The sequence below is a fragment of the Zeugodacus cucurbitae genome, chromosome 2 (genome assembly GCF_028554725.1).
Source record: "Zeugodacus cucurbitae isolate PBARC_wt_2022May chromosome 2, idZeuCucr1.2, whole genome shotgun sequence".
Classification (NCBI taxonomy): Eukaryota; Metazoa; Arthropoda; class Insecta; order Diptera; family Tephritidae; genus Zeugodacus; species Zeugodacus cucurbitae.
Genome location: NC_071667.1, coordinates 79,472,106 through 79,489,158, shown reverse-complemented (window position 1 = coordinate 79,489,158; position 17,053 = coordinate 79,472,106). Strand labels below are relative to the sequence as shown.

General features: G+C 37.4%; 1 protein-coding gene across 1 annotated transcript; it reads left to right on the top strand.

The window, feature by feature from the left end:
- Positions 1 to 139: 139 nt before the first annotated feature.
- Positions 140 to 3,411, top strand: LOC105220713 (uncharacterized). Its single transcript, XM_011197178.3, has 5 exons — positions 140 to 299; positions 359 to 2,029; positions 2,103 to 2,171; positions 2,242 to 2,424; positions 2,491 to 3,411. The coding sequence occupies exons 1-5, from the start codon at positions 290 to 292 to the stop codon at positions 3,201 to 3,203; spliced, it is 2,646 nt and encodes an 881-aa protein (XP_011195480.1). The 5' UTR covers positions 140 to 289; the 3' UTR covers positions 3,204 to 3,411.
- Positions 3,412 to 17,053: the final 13,642 nt, after the last annotated feature.

The window sequence follows — 17,053 nt, the reverse complement described above, 5'->3', positions numbered from 1 at the left end:
CATATTGCTGGTGGAGTCAAGGTATTAAAATAATAAATTTTTAATAGTTAATTTTTGAAATTTGCCAATAAAAGTAATAAAGGCTAATAATAAATAAATCATTTCTTTGTGGTTGTGCTGGCAACTCTTTCAATTCCAATTGGTTGCTGAATTCTGATTGAAAATGAATTCAGCAATTTTTCAAACAATCCGCAACAAACTGTATTTCAATTTGAAGTTGAAAAGAAGCGTCTAAAAAAGTCATAACTTTCTAGTTTTTAAACTCTTATTTAAATTATATAAAAATAATATGAGTATCTGTAAGTGCGATGTTAAATAATGAGCTCTAGAAAAAGTTTAAATGTTTTCTTAATTGCAGCTTTACAGGAATCCAAAGCTGAAGGCTCATCCAAAAGCCAGTGCCGGAGGTCGTCGCGTCGCAATCCGCTGATAATAACCCAAGAAGACGATAGTGACATAGAAATGGATACTGCGAAGGAAAATAAAGTTCCGCAAACACCAAAATCCAACAACAATGTGGAGAGACAATTTGAATCGCCTAGTGTAGGAAGAAACAATACATTGTTGCAGACTCCTAGACGCAGCAGCCGCAAAAGCATTAAACCCGTACAAGAATATGAAGACATTGTGAGTTGTAAACGTCAATTAAGATCTGTATCAAAGGTAGGAGATGAAATTAATAAGGATAAGGAAGAGGAGGAAACTAATACGGAAGAGCAACAACCGAGATGGACACCGGCCAAAGTGGGTCGTGTGTCACGAAAGCGAGGAAGGAAAAACCGTAAAACGGTTGGAGATAAGAATAAATCCAAGTTGAAGAATTCAAGTGACAATGAAGATACTAACGAAGTTAAAGAACATTTGCAAAATAAAGTAGTCATTGAATCAGAAGACGAAAATATTAAGTTAGCAGAAAATATAAACGAAATTGCGGAAATTAATGTTGAAAATGGTGAAACATCGGAAGATATAGCAGAAGTACATATTGCAACAATTAAGGAAGATGAAGTAGAAATACAGCCATTGCAAATTCCCGATGATGAAAATAAATCAAATTTGAAGAATTTAAGTGACAATGAAGATACTACCGAAGTTAAAGAAGATGTACAAAATAATGTAGTCACTCAATCACAAGACGAAAATATTGAAGAAGCAGATAATGAAATTACAGAAATTAATGTTGAAAAAACTGAAAAATCTGAATATATAGCAGAAGTACAAATTGAAACAATTAAAGATGACACTTTCAACAGTAGTGATTGCATTATGATAAATCAAGCAGATGAAGAAGTAGAAATTCACCCATTGCAACTTGCCGATGATGAAAATAAATCAGAGTTTAAGAATTCTAGTGACAATGAAGATACTACCGAAGTTAAAGAACATGTGCAAATTAATGAAGCCATCCAATCCCAAGACGAAAAGATTAAGGAATCAGATGAAATAAACGAAATTACCAATAATGTTGAGAAATGTGAAAAATCAGAAGAGTGTAAAGCAGAAGTCGAAATCGTAACAATCAATGATGACACTTTCAATGCTAGCGAAGAAGATGAAATGCAGCCATTACAATTTTCCGATGATGAAGGTTCAACTTCGCCACCTCCCAAAGCACCTCGTATAATTTTAACTACCGATAAGGGTGTAGATCAAAGTTTAAATGTAACGGCACCGCTGAGTGATGGTACAACACCGAAAAGATACTCGAAGAGTGCGAAACGTATGCCAACACCATACAGGAAAAATACTGATATTACAGAAATAGAAGATGACATTGACGACAAGTGTGAGGCCAAGGAACCACCTATCACTATAGAAATTTCCAAAATAGAACCGAAAGAAGCTGTACTGCGTAGCATCCGAAAACGTTCCTTTTCTGTGTGTATTGGAGGCGCAGAAGCAGAGAAACGTAAGAATGTCACTTTTTACAGTCCTGCTAATACGACTACTATTTTGGAAGATTTGGACGTACGTATGGTACAGAGTGTCAGGAAAAATCCAGTCTTAAAGCCGGCAACTACTGAAACCTGTAAGTACATAATAGTTTAAGTGAGTTCATTGTAGCGTAATTTAAAAACTAAAAAAAAATCAACAATTTTCAGTTATAACCCAACGCCGCAAACGTTCTTTGTCCTTTGATGAGGCAATGATAAATAAATCAAAACTTCGAAGTAAGTGTCTTTTAGAATAAATTATTTTTGTTTAGCTTGTTAAATAGAAAACATATTTCACAATTTACAGTTCAAACTCCGAGTAAAATGGGTGTGACACCACAAAAGAACAAACCAGCACGTACAAAATTACCAAATTTCGCAGCTATACATCAAAAGCATTTCGAGAAAATGGAAAATTTAGTCGACCATGTAAATCGTAAGGCAGAACGCGCAAAAGTGCTCACAAATTCGGCCTCCAAAGATCGTGTTGGTGAGTTGTCATTGATGAAAACAAAAAAAATTAAATATGTAAAATGAGTAATCTTTTTTGTATTAGCTTCTGCACAAAAAACAGTAAAGACCTATCAAGCTTCTGCCACGACTACGAATCCGGAAAAATCTAAAGCAGTGAAACGTCTTAATTTACAACCAACGGTAAATTTAACATTTTCAGGACATAGTAATACATCTATGTTTAAAGCATTGGAAACATCACACAAAGATCTCCACGATTCTAAGTTGCCCATACCGCGCATTGGTGTTTGCAAACCATTAGCCACAGCAGAAACAACAACACAAAAGGAAAATCGTGAAGTAAAATTACCAAATCCACGCTTGGGTATCATTAAGCCGCACATCATATCAGTTGGCAGCAATATTAAAAACAAACAAATAACGCCGGCTAAAAATGTGTTCAAACCAACAATAGCACGGCATGTGGCGCGTCCAGCTTTCAACCTATCAACGGCACTCGAATCGCATGCCAACAATGCAAAATCGGCTAACACAACCGGTGTACACATGACCAGTGGCGCTGTAACGAAAACAATTGCTCCGAACACAAACACAACGGTCGTGCCAACATTGACCGTTGATGAAAAAATGGCTTCACGTCGTCAGCGTCACATGGACATGTTTAAGGGGCGTGCGGCCAGCACGCGCACCACTCCTGGCACGGCAGAGAAGCGTTTCGGTCAGCTAATAAGAGGTGTGCGTTCAAATCGTCGCTTTGAACTGCAAATGGCGCATCGCAAGAACATGGAACATTGAAGCAGCGAACATAAAAATATTTTTTTTTTTTTTTTCATTTACATATACCAGTTTTCATAGTTTTATAATTAGTGTCTAGTGTATACACGCGCCAGGCTCATTAGCCCATTTTCTGTGTGTGAATTACAAACTCGAAGAATATTTGACATATTCGAAGTCAAAATGATTTGCATTAAATTTGAATGTTCAATATATCTATCGTATACATGTTTGTTGTATGACAAAAAAAAAATAATTATTTGTGTGTGTTATTCTTGTGGTCGGTTTAAATTACAACGTGCACTTGTTTGTATTTTTATAATATTGTTGTTGCGGCGGCAGCAAACATTCCCACAAATAAGTGTTGAGTCGTTTTAATGAGCGACGTACTTTTAAAAGTTTAGAGTTCGCAGTAATGAAGTCTCACTTGCTTATAGGCAAGCTTATATCTAAAGTGGTTTTAAGAGAGTGTATCGCAGTTGAATAAGAGTGTAAATTCTGTGTACTAAAGTGCTTATTTCAAACCGAAAAATATCAGCTCAAGTTGTTTACCTCTTTCGCAGGCATATAGTGTTCTCTTGCTCATAACTCTCCGCCACGCATTTATCCGCGCGTGCGCACAGAACAGCTGCACTTGCAGCTCATAAAGTCAGCACGTGACTTTTGTTTACATTAAGCACAAACCCACATCAAGCAAGCGGTAAAAATAAAGAAACCACCTCTCAGTCTTCTTATTATTAGAATGAAGAAGAGTTATTCAAAAAGAAAAATGAAACTCATCAAATGCCAATAGCTTGTCGGAACTCTGAGGCATACTGCGTTGCTTGGTAACCTACTTACGAGAGCACTGTGTCTTACAAGCCTGACCACCCACTCAAGGATGTCTTCCGCTGTCGCATTCTAACACAACCACAAGAGCTGAGGTGTATTAAGCTTCTGTCAAGCGGCGGACCCACATCTTACTGTGTGATTGCGTTGGCATCTGGTGGTTTCGGCTGACAATATGTGTGAGGCGTCGTGCCGGATTGCGTGTTGTTTGCGGATTCACACTAATACACTCGTGTTATACTCATAACAAATACTCACTTGGGTGTAGTAGTGAATGCATTGCTGCTCTGCTGCACTTGTGGTTGACGCGTGAGTGCGTTAGCTGCGCTGCCTGATTCTTGGAAATTGTGTAATTACAAGTAAAATGCGTTCTTCTCGCAAAATGCACTCAGCAGTGCACTATTGTTGTTCTGAACGGAAGTTAGTGAGTGCATAATGGCGATTCTCATTTGCTCGCTCGTTCGGCAACATAAGGAAATTGCTGCTGCTACTAATGCTATTGTTGTTGTATTGTGTTTGCTGTGGTTGTGGAATAATGCGGTTTTCGGTTTTCGCTTGTTGCAACAACAAGTATGCAACGCAATGCAGTTGACATGTGACCTTGGGCCAATAATTAGTGAACTCAGCTGCAGTTATAAGTAGAAATAGCATTTAAATGACTCTGGTATAGGGTGTTGTAGTGTAAAGCGGTTTATATGTGGATTAGTTGAAAAAGGGGACAATAGGCGTCTTATAGTCCAACATAAGAATTTTCCTTCTGCAAAAAATGAAGTAGGCGAATCATCCGTATTGCGGCAGTATTCAGCGCATTTAAACGGTTTGAGCTGTCAGGAAGTTGAAACCAAACGAGAATTCCTCAACACCATCCAATAACGACTAAATTGGTATGCCGAAAATCTCGCAGCAACTGCAATGCAGCAGATATTTTCAATTTTTAATTTAATGCTGCATTAAACATGACAGCGCCACAGCGTGACTTGCCGGCACGCACGCAAAAGCGGGGAGAAACGACGATGACGCAGTGAAGATGATGGAAGGAAGGCAAAAAGGAAACAAGAAACTTGATGCCAGCAGCTACTTGAGTTTGTTCTTTTATTTTGCAGTTGTAGCTGAGGGCATAGCATACAAATATATAAATATATATGTACTTATCATATATATTATTTTAGAATTAATTCGGTTCTGTTTTGAGAGTTTAATTTTATTTAAGAAATATCATTATTTTTTTTTACTTACTTTTACTTTTTAGTTACTTAACTTGGTTTACTTTTGGGGACAACATGGCGTATACGCAACATTTAAGTTCAGCTGCCGCCAACAACAATTAAAATGTAAGAAGTAAAAAAAAATGCCAAATATGAATAAAATATTTCAATGAATGCTAATATTTCATCATTATACGAGGAAGGTTTGATAAGTCCATAGCTTTGTGCTTTGGAAAATATATCTTCTAACGAAATGTTGGTATATTCCGCAATAATTAAGTTGTTCATTCAATTCTAGATTCAAATTGTAAATAAGTCATCGAACTGTTATCGCTCGGGGCCAAATCTTGGAAAAGACCCGAGAAAAGAGGATCGACACACACCACCTTTTTGTCGATTTTAAAGCTGCTTTCGACAGCACGAAAAGGAGTTGCCTTTACGCCGCGATGTCTGAATTTGGTATCCCCGCAAAACTAATACGACTGTGTAAATTGACGTTAGGCAACACCAAAAGCTCCGTCATGATTGGGAAGGACCTCCCCGAGCCGTTCGATACCAAACGAGGTTTCAGACAAGGTGACTCACTATCGTGCGACTTCTTTAACCTGATGCTGGAAAAAATTATAAGAGCTGCAGAGCTAAACCGAGAAGGTACAATCTTCTACAAGAGTGTACAGCTCCTGGCGTACGCCGATGATATTGATATCATCGGAAGCAACAACCGCGCCGTTTGTTCTGCTTTTTCCCGCATGGATAAGGAGGCGAAGCGAATGGGTCTGGAGGTGAATGAGGACAAGACGAAATATCTCCTGTCATCAAACAAACAGTCGGCGCATTCGCGTCTTGGCTCCCACGTCACTGTTGACAGTCATAACTTCGAGGTCGTAGATAATTTCGTATACCTGGGAACCAGCATCAACAACACGAACAATGTCAGCCTCGAAATCCAGCGCAGAATAACTCTTGCCAACAGGTGCTACTTTGGACTGAGTAGGCAATTGAACAGTAAAGTCCTCTCTCGACGAACCAAAATCAAGCTCTACAAGTCGCTTATCATTCCCGTCCTGCTTTACGGTGCAGAAGCTTGGACGATGTCAACATCAGATGAGACGACACTAGGAGTTTTCGAGAGGAAAATTTTGCGCAAGATTTATGGTCCTCAGAACATTGGCAACGGCGAATACCGCAGACGATGGAACGATGAGCTGTACGAGTTATACGACGACATTGACGTAGTTCAGCGAATAAAAAGACAGCGGCTACGCTGGCTAGGTCATGTTGTCCGAATGGACGAAAACACTCCAGCCCTGAAAGTGTTCGATGCAGTACCCGCCGGAGGAAGCCGAGGAAGGGGAAGGCCTCCACTCCGTTGGAGGGACCAGGTGGAGAGCGACCTAGTTACACTTGGGATCTCCAACTGGCGCCGAACTGCGAAGGAGAGAGAGAGGTGGCGCACTATCGTCGATTCGGCTATAACCGGCTAAACGGTTGCAACGCCAATCACATACATACATACATACATACTGTTATCGCTCACTGATTTATGACCTACAAGCATAAACACGACATCCCGCTTCTTTTGGCCGCAAGCAAAACGGAATAACTGCTAGACATGTCACTTTAGCTACCGCAATGCGAACGATCGCTGACAGCCACATACCGTCAAATGACATAAGCGCACAGCAGAAACACGTGCCGCCAAAAACAAAACACCCACAGAAATATTATAAATATGTGAATGCTTTGTGGGCGCCATCCTTCGCATTGCCACTTCAATGCACCCGAGTCTGCGAAAATCAGTTTTTCGCTTTGGTCGGTGTGTGAAATTCCAAACCGCAGGGCAAAATTTCCCACACATTTTTCCACAGTTGGACGGCCAATTGAGCTCGCATCCTGAACGCTGCGTGTGTAATAACTGAAATTGAATTATCATTGCGGTTCGCGTATGTGGTTGTGTGTGAACATGCTGCAGAATATGAGTCGTGTCATTTTATTGTGGGTTTGTTGCTGGAAATACTTTTACTAGAGCGCATTAAAATGCACCGATTCCATTGATTTATTTATAAATTGTCAGCCATTTCGATATGCGGCACACAAATGACTGCGGTTGTTGTGTGTATGTATATGTGAAGGCGCGAGTGTATTTGGGCATATTCAGTTATTGCCTAAATTTGTGACATTTCTGTTGGAGCAAGCATGGAAGGTGAAATTGAAAATTTGTATATTTTTGGTCATTTATTTAGCGTATCTCAATTGATTCAATTTGATGGTATTTTAGGTGATTTATATGTATTAATGTGTATTTTGAACTAGTTGGATTAATAACTTTTAAAATTAAATTGAAATTCGAGTAAATTTTTGGCTTAAACTCGTTTGCCACTTATGGTATCAGAGAGTGAGTCTGTGCTAACTATTGATTCAATTATCTAACTATTTTCAATTGTTGACTTAGTTAGCAATTCATTTGCCTCAAGAGAACTCAATTAACGCATAAATATTGCAATGCAAAGCGCTCTCAAACCTAAGCCCCTCTACGAATGACGCTGCATACTCAATACACACATCGATACAATTGAGTTTGCACATTAGCTGAAGCTGACATGCAAGCAACAACAATGGCGTCGACAGCGAGTAGCGTGTGCTCTGAAGTAAACACAGCTTTTATAGAAGCTGCGAGGTGCGACAGGGCGTATGAGTTGTACTTACTACAATGTGTATGCGAGTCTGTAAGTAAGCACTCGAAACATCTTCAAACTCATTTCCTGTGTGTTCTGTTGCTGTTGCTTTTGTTGTTGTCGCTTGTTGTGCTTGTAGTTGTATAACAGTAAACTGTGGTTGATAATGTGAGGCATGTGGTTGCAGTGACTAGACGGGGTTGAGTCGTATGAACACATAAGTGATTGTGATTACAGAATCAATTAAATAAAGTGACGATGACAGGTATTGACACTCTTTCGGTATTCGTAGTTCTTATTTTTGCTAGTACTTACATGTCTCGGATATTTGCAGCTGAAAAGCGTAAATGTGATTTTTTTGTAAATTGAAAAAGTTTTATGAAGAGCATATTTTAGCTCAAGCAGCACACTATTTACTACTATAGGAGTATTTCATTTTTTAATTTTAATGTCTTCGGAGACATTTTGCAAATGCTGTTGATATCCTCAAATCTTCTTAAATGTTTGCTAATATAATGCTGTTAGTGGCTTCTAAACATCTGCAAATGATGGTGGGTGCTCTCTTCTACCAAATCTTCAACTGATATTATTAGATTTCGTTGCAAATAACATTCTTTCGTTAATAAAATTTCTTGTTCAAAGAAATTTAGTTTTATATTCTTCTAATATAATTAATCTTGGACTAGAACAGAAATATGTAGTTTAACATCTTCTATTACTGTTGTAGAACAAATCTATATTAAGGAAATATGGACCACAAAAAATTTTAATTTGAATATTTTAATCTTCAAAGAAGAATATATTCCAAAGTTATTTTCTGCTCTTTGGCAGTAAATTCTATCAATCACAAGTAATCAGAAACTCTTTTGCAAATTATGAGTTGAGTGTATCTACGCTAGCCACTCGAAGCTAATGCATTTTCCTTCGATACATAGGACATACAGACATATAAATGCATTTTGCATAGGCAGTTTAATGGCTGACATTAACTCTTCGGTGACATTATAATTGCAAAGTGAACTCAACTGTACTAATGCCAAGTCAATCGAATTATATTGTAATTGGAATTCTGAGAACAAGAACAAATTCTGATTGCTTATCTTAATAGATTATGTAAAGGGAAATGATGATTCAGTTACCGAGTAATGTTTGAATTAATGAGTAATATTTTGTTGTAATAATGACATGAGAATACATTAATAATACAACTAAAATAGACAATACATTTTATGAGAGACCCAAGGTTAGAAACATATTGACTGCAGTCCTCCTTACTTATGAAGTGAAATTATTGAGGCATTAGATTGAGCTACTTAACCATATCAAACATTTTGAATATTCGAATGGACTGCTATAAATTGTTTATTAAAATTTTGAGCTGAATCTTTAGGTGATTTCGGAAAAATGTTATCATATTATATTATTAATGAACGTTTGTATGTGTTATACGACGACATTGATATAGTTCAGCGAATAAAAGGACAGCGGCTACTCTGGTTAGGCCATGTTGTTCGAATGGACGAAAATGCTCCAGCTTTGAAAGTATTCGATGCAGTACCGGCTGGTGGAAGTCGAGGAACAGGAAGACATCCACTCGGTTGGAAGGACCATTGTTGATTTGGTTATAACCGCATAAGAGGTTCCAAAAGCAGTCAAGAAAAAGAATGAACATTTTTTGTTGTCCTTGATCCTGAGTCATTTCTGATCAGTGACTTCACGAGATCATACATATTCTTGAAGGTCTAAAAATACTTAAGGGTAAATAATTATATATGTGAAAAGAAATCTGGCAGAATTTGAACTCACAACTCACCAAAAGAAAGCTAAGCACTCAAACTAAACGCCTCAGAGCATTCAGAATTGTACTTAATATTTATAAGTAACTCTTCTATCCACTTCCGGCTTCAAAAGTTCCAACAATTCATTTGCCGTTATATGAAATAGCCGTTATAAGCGTCATTAAGCACGTTGAAAGGCAATGATAAATAAATAAATTGTAAACACATTTTCTCTTTGTTGGCCCTATTTATAGCAACAACAACAATGGTAGGACCAGTTATACAGAAATATAATAATTGCGAATTTATCTGTTTGTGGCGTCATAAACCAGCTCGATTGTTCAGGTTGTAAGAAGTAAGGCCAACGCAACAAATATAACGAGCAATAAAATAGAGGCAAGTGTAAATATATAATTGCTGCGATATAACTCCACTAAAGCAGATTGCAATAGAATTAACTGCAATAACAACAATAAAAACAAGAAATAACCCACAACGGAATATCTTTGTCTTTCGCTTAATTGCGACCTGGTGTGAGTTTACCCACTTGATTATGTGCATGGCCGCGGTAAATGAGCCGCACTCGTGTACTCGAACTCGAACTCAACGAAGCTCAACTGCTGCGTCCTCACTGGCGCTTCGGTTGAGTAAGTGTAATTGCAATTGGAATTGCATGCGCCTGTTGCAATTACGTGACTTGCATGTCACGCCGCACTCACAACCTCTCTTAAGTGCCTGAGTTCACAGTGGAATATAAATATCATACATACTTGGGTTGTTTTGAGTACATGATTGTTGGCCCACAAGTACCAAGGGTATTAGTGTTTCTATTGCTTCACTCGAATGCCTACATATAAAACTTGCTACTTATGTGTATAAAAGAGTTGGAGATATACTCTTTTTTGTTATATTCTTATGCTGTTTCACATTTTAAGTGTTACTCGTGTATCATGTGGCATTTTGTATTTGCAACACGCTCGCATTTCACCGACCACAATCAAGCTCGATTGTGTATAACTCTATTTGTAGACTTATTTAACTCAGACAATTAAATTCAAATGAATAGCAAATATTTGCTTAACCTCATTACGTGTACAGTATAGCGGCATATTAATAGAAACACATGTAAAAACCCATATAATGGCTTTGAGAGACCGAAAAGAGTTATGTGCACTTAAGAACCAGGATTTCATTGATCCATGACACTTTTGAGTTAGAAATAAAGCCAAAGCAATTTTGGCACAGCGAAACACCCGATTAAAACCCGAGCCAAAAAATAAATTTTCTAGTGATCAAAAGAAGATCGCCGATCCCTTTGACCGAAGTATATTTAAAAGTATTTAAACTTAACAAAATATTCTACATTAATGGCAATAAAATAATTTCTGTTGATTTGAAAGCGATCGAGACACCGTCCAACTTCATGACACGTTGAAACCTCTGTGATAAAAATATCACACCATTTGGCAGCATTATTTTAAAGTTTGTAAAGGCGGCAGCGCATTGCAGTTCCAGCTGGTCGGTTGACTCTTCCACTAGACTAATCAAAGCGTATGGATACCATGTCGGCGGTAACGTATGTGAAACCTTTCACTTTGACACCAGTTCTTTGACCAGCTGTTATGCCGACCGAAGCAGAAGCTTTCCCTAGCACACAGAATACGAAATTCGGAAAAACTCGAAACATTGTGCAATAAAAACGAAAAAAAAATTGAAAATATTCCTTCACATGGATGAAAGGAATGCATATGTGCCTGTGTATGGTGCATAACAACGAATGAAAATAGTCGTCCATGTTTACATTGTGTGCTCTTGTGCAAAAACGTTTGCATTCGGTCAATGTTTGTGTGCGGTGAGGAATAATTTTCATTGATTTCGTGATTGCAGGCTTTTTGTATACTCTCTTATTCACTTATTTGGGTATAAAAGAGTTTTGGCAAAAGAAACTTTAAAAATGTATTTACTTTACTTACCAATAGCTATAATATAAGAAAATATTTTATTAAAATCTCTTGTAATTAATTACTTCTTTAATATAATACTTAAGAATCGTCTCCACTCACATTTAAGTTGATGAATTAAATATGAAAGACATACAATTTATTCAAATGCCTGATTTTCCATGAGACACCATTCTTTGTGAATATACTCTGTATGCCTGTGTAAGTATAAAACGGTTCATTTGTAGTGTATACCTTGCTATCATTGCCCTTGTGTTGGTATTACATGATAAATAGTGAGTGTTTATTTTCATCGCTTGCCTTTTATCATTTCTGCCTTTCAACGCACCGCAAACAATTCCATTGAATTCACACACACACAAATACAAACTATTATATAAATGAGCGCATTTTTTTTATAACAAACACCGAAAGCAAGGACATCAATCAGCCAAACCAGACCAAAGCACGGCCGGACGGAAGCTGAGGTCAAAATGATAAAATGGTTACAAGGTAATGGTACTATTGAGGTTCTGGTGCTGGTTTCCAAGAGCTCATCAACACTTTTTGTTGATTTTTCATCTCACGCCACTTTGGTTAACGTGAAAAAAGCATGAAAAGGAAATAAAAACTAAAAGGAAATATAAAATGCGATGAAAAGAGCTGCAAAGTACAAAAAAAGAGCTAAAATATAAAAGTCCTTTTGAAAATTATTCCACCGCACACTGAAAATTACAGTTCAGTTCCTCAGTCAAATATTAAAACCTATTCAAGGTTCATGACTGAAACTGAAAAGGCGATGCACAACAACAAAGCAAAAGAGGCAGCCACTGATACCTTCTAATAAGAGATGCAAGAAGTTGACTATAGTACTATAAGTACCAAAAATGGTGATGGATTATGAGAAATGGATTCTAGAAAATGAGAAAAACTACCTGAAAATTTAAATAAGCGTCTACGGGGTGATGATTTGTGTGGGTGCTTCTTACCTTCATCCGCCGCGGTTTTCTTCTTCCATTTTCATTCTCGTTTTCAGTCAAATCTTTGAATCGATCATATCTTTAGATACTTTTATAAGTACTTAACAGCCGTTGCTGGCCACTCAGACATTCTTGAGCACGTAAGTAGCCGAATGGCCAGCTCAAAGAAAAAGCTAGCAAAAGCCGTTGTGTGCTTATTATGATAGCCTTGCATTATATTAGCCTTTAACGGAAGAACGAGAAAAGGAAGAGGAACATAAAAACATACAAGCGCAGTAGGTGATTTTGCGGAAGAAATATTCGTCAATAATGGTAATATCCTTATTATCCTTACAATATATTTGTATGTATGTGTGTGTGGTTTGCAAAGGATATCTGTAGGAGGTGAAAAAGCATTGGAAATATGTGGGTTTTTTTTCTAAAAAATTCTAATTAATTACCTTAACATCAGTGAGTGTGTGAGTTAGTGGTCCTCAGTAGGGCAGTATGAACTCGTGTTACTCATCAGAGAACGGCTTCCGTTGAGCGCAAAAATGTTCATACACAAACAATACCCGAACTATCAGCCCATTCGGCTCAAGCGCTCAAAATGGCATTCGTGAATATATTCTCTACTGAGCTAAATTCAGCTCAATTGCGGTAAATTCGTTTGCTTGCTGAGTTTATTCACGCTCGTGTTGAAACAGCTCTACCCAGGCATTCGCTCATTCGGCTCAACAATGATCGTGTTGAATGAAAACAAGCACACAAAAGAGCAAACTCAACGGGTATGAGCAAACTCAACACATATGAATAAACTCACTGTGCTTGAATAAATGCGCAACCAGCAGCGCTACTGGTTTTGTAAAATCCGTTGGCACACACACATGCATATATACATATATATACTTACATATATAATTGGATATGTATACTAAAGAACTGCAAAACTCACTTTTTCCTTGAATCAGCTCATACGCAAAAGTTTCTATTCACTTCCAATCACTGAGCGAAAGTGAGCTAAAAATTTCGTGAAGTGAGCGAACGTGAGCAAAGCATTTCGGACCGAAGGCTCACATTGTACGCGAATGAGCGGTTCGGCAACATGAGCTGATTTTTACTCAACGCTGTGCTTCGCTCAGTGATTGGAATTGAATAGAAATTTTTGCGTATGAGCTGATTCAAGGAAAAAGTGAGTTTTGCAGTTCTCTGTTACTCATACGCCGAGTCAACACATTTTTAGTTCACTTCTGTTCTGTATTTTAGTGTAAGTGACAGCGTAAAAAGAAACAATTTCAGATCTCAAATTAAGTATGTTCACGGTATCAAAATATTTGGAATCCGACAAACGAAACTCAGAATATACTATTTTAGAGAAATAATTTCCATTATTTTTTAAGCGAGCAAATTTATATCTAGCAGTTATATTAACTTCGCTGCTCATGAAGTTTCCATTAAATCCAAACAGAGTAATTATTTTTACCCACTAACAAGCATTAACTCCAGCGGTAGTGACAACTAAACGTTGACAGCTGCAAAAATGAGACATTTTAATGAAAATCTACTGTGTGCTGTCAGATGTATAATATGTCAAATACACTTGCAACTATCAACTCTCAAGCTTCAACTCTATTCTTTTCGCTTGCTCTCCGTGTGACGTTCACTTAGCATTAACTAAGCACACACACTCACTACGGTTTCTTTTTTTTTTGATTTTTCTATTTTAATTTTTGCGCAATGCCAGTATGACTGTCAGCGTTTGTGTGTTCACTGCTTATTAGCTTTTCTCTATGTGTGTTATTGTTGTTGTTGTTGTCAGCTGCAAATTGCAAATACCATTACAATCATCATTATGCTAAAATAGTTGAGGAAATTAAATGAAAACAAGAACAACAAAAAAGGCGGGAAAAGTAATATTGGCAGCAGATTCATGGCTGAAAGTAGATAACAGCTAACTGCAGGCGGTAGAGTAAAACCAACAACAACAGCAAATGTTTTGTGGTAACTAATGAAGTACAATATGTGAATGTTTTCATGTCAGCTCGTATTTTCGTTGGTGGAAGCTGCCCTCACTACCGTTTTGTTGTGCCTCCAATACAAATTGCGAGTTTGAAAAATACTTTTACATTAGCACACGGTTGCCACATTAGTATGGCGTTGGCTTGGTGGGTTGAGGTGGGGCAATTGCATTGGTGGAGTAAAGAAGTAACTTTATTGTGAAAAATGAAAAAAAATTGATTTAAAGAAGTGTAAAAATATACTCGAAATGAGCTAGTAAATATACTTATTCACGAACGGCTTTTGCAAAAATATTTTTGATTGTTATGTATTTGTTTATGCCTTATTCATATCCTTAATTACATGTTTTCCCTTATAACGAAGGTTTTTTCAAATTATGTTTATATCTTTATTATTCCTTTCAAAATTTTATTAGAATATCTCTCATGTTACTCATACGCCCTGTAGCACCGAAATCCCGCAAGAGTACTCGCTGAGTCAAAAAGCAAATATTATCTTTTTGCACAAAATCAAAGCAAAGAACTGCCTTCATGACGCCGCAGCAGTGATTGTTAACGGCAATAAAACTGTCACTTTCCACCTTCGCCTACATTTATTCGCTACCAGCGGCATTCCCATCGTTCCCTAATGGCTTTTAAAAATATTTTCGTTTCAATTTGAACAACAAAAATTTAGAAAGACATTATCTATGATATGGTAATCATGTACTTGTGTGTGCAAATACACTGTTCCCACACTTTTCACTCTTACTTCGCAGCTGTGGTAAGTATTTAGACTCCCAGCTTATACCGTTCGCTTTTAAATTTTGAAGAAGTGAGCAGAGTCAAGCATTCCAATGAACGAGAATCCTCACTTGATTTGAGCCCTCATGAAACGAAGCTGCTTCCATTGTGTTTTGGGTGCGCAGGTTGTGGAGCTTTTACTGCTCGCAGCTTGAAAGTTATACGAGGGGTTGCAAGGGAATATGAGGTGGTTATGAATTGATTAGAGGTGATAAATAATATTTCCGACATAATTGGTCAGTTTTTTTTTAATTTATGGTACAAGAGGGAATGAGGAGCGAAAACGCTTGTAAATTATATGTTTATATGAAGGAAAGATAGTGACTACAGTTTCAGTCATATTAATATGTTACCAGTGAGAGTTTCCATTTCTTTTTTTTCATTTAAAGACATATATATATACTTTAAACAGCGAGGATGTGCCAGAATTGTTCGTTGTCATTATGAGGCAAAAATAAATAATCTGCGGCGCGGATGAATGGTAGAGAGATACAGCATAAGTGCAGAAAACCTTAAGAACGTACACAAATTACTCAATTTTATTCATTTATATATATGTATATGTATTTTTGTGCATTTCTTTATTGCTAGTAGGTCAGTAGCGTATTCGCAATTTCTTTTAGCCACTTCATTCGTCGCAAGTGGCCATAGCTTGGACGTCGTTAGCTGAACACACATTGCAACGGGAATTGGCGAAGATAAAAATTCTGTAAAATTGATGATAAAGTGCTGTTGAATGGTTGGGTTGCTTGAAATTCGTTTTTAAATTGCCAAAAATATTGGCAAAAGTTGAAATGATAAATTATAGCAATGAGAGTGCCAAGCGAAACGCTGCTTCTTTTACTTAACTTTACTTTAAAACTCAAACCCGATGTACGACTGTTTGTGCTGCTTCAATTCATATATTTATGGCACACATTATTTTTATAGGAATTAATTTTGAAATATTTGGTATTTTCATATTGTAAACTCGTCTTCTAATCCTCCACATAAAATTATTACCGTCCTTCTCTCATATGACACTGCACTTGCTTTTAGTGTACACACAGGTGCAAACAATTTGGTGGCGTTCAGTAAAAAATATGCAACGCATTGAGCCCAAACTGTCACGTCACTCAGCGCGTGACGACTCAACGGTGTAGAGGCAAGTACGTCAGGTCGCATTTTGCCGAAAAGTCAACCAAGCGGTGAATGCATTTTCAGTACTTAAATAATTGATGCTTTCAGCTGCTACATGCGCCACATGTGCAACATATTGCTATGAGAATGCGGCACTCTTAAGGTAGACGGATAGCACGAAATTTGTACAGGTGTATATATGTGTGTGGTGAAGACATTTTGCATGTCTGCAAATACAAAGTGAAGTGCGAAATGCGGTTAAGAAGATGCAGCTGAGAGTAACGGTAAATGCCGCAAGACTGTGGCAAGGGATTACAAGGTACTTTGCACTGCGAAGAAGCTGAGCTGGATATATGTGCTCAATGTTGAGTAAGACTTTTTCGGGTTGGCTTTTATACTTCACTTATGTTGTGGCACATATACTCATATATATACATATAAACGTCTTGCGACATAATGAGGTCATATATACTTATTTTTAAATGCGACAATTATGAGGTACTTTTCAGCAAGAGTGCTGTGACAGCAGAGCGTATAAGTGATATTTTTCCTGAGTGGTTCAGTAA

What these genes read in the sequence shown, in the direction of transcription:
- LOC105220713 (XM_011197178.3), top strand. An exon ending in AAATAAATCAAAACTTCGAA is followed by an intron (nt 2,172 to 2,241) that starts GTAAGTGTCTTT and finishes CACAATTTACAG; the next exon opens with TTCAAACTCCGAGTAAAATG. An exon ending in GGCCTCCAAAGATCGTGTTG is followed by an intron (nt 2,425 to 2,490) that starts GTGAGTTGTCAT and finishes TTTTTGTATTAG; the next exon opens with CTTCTGCACAAAAAACAGTA.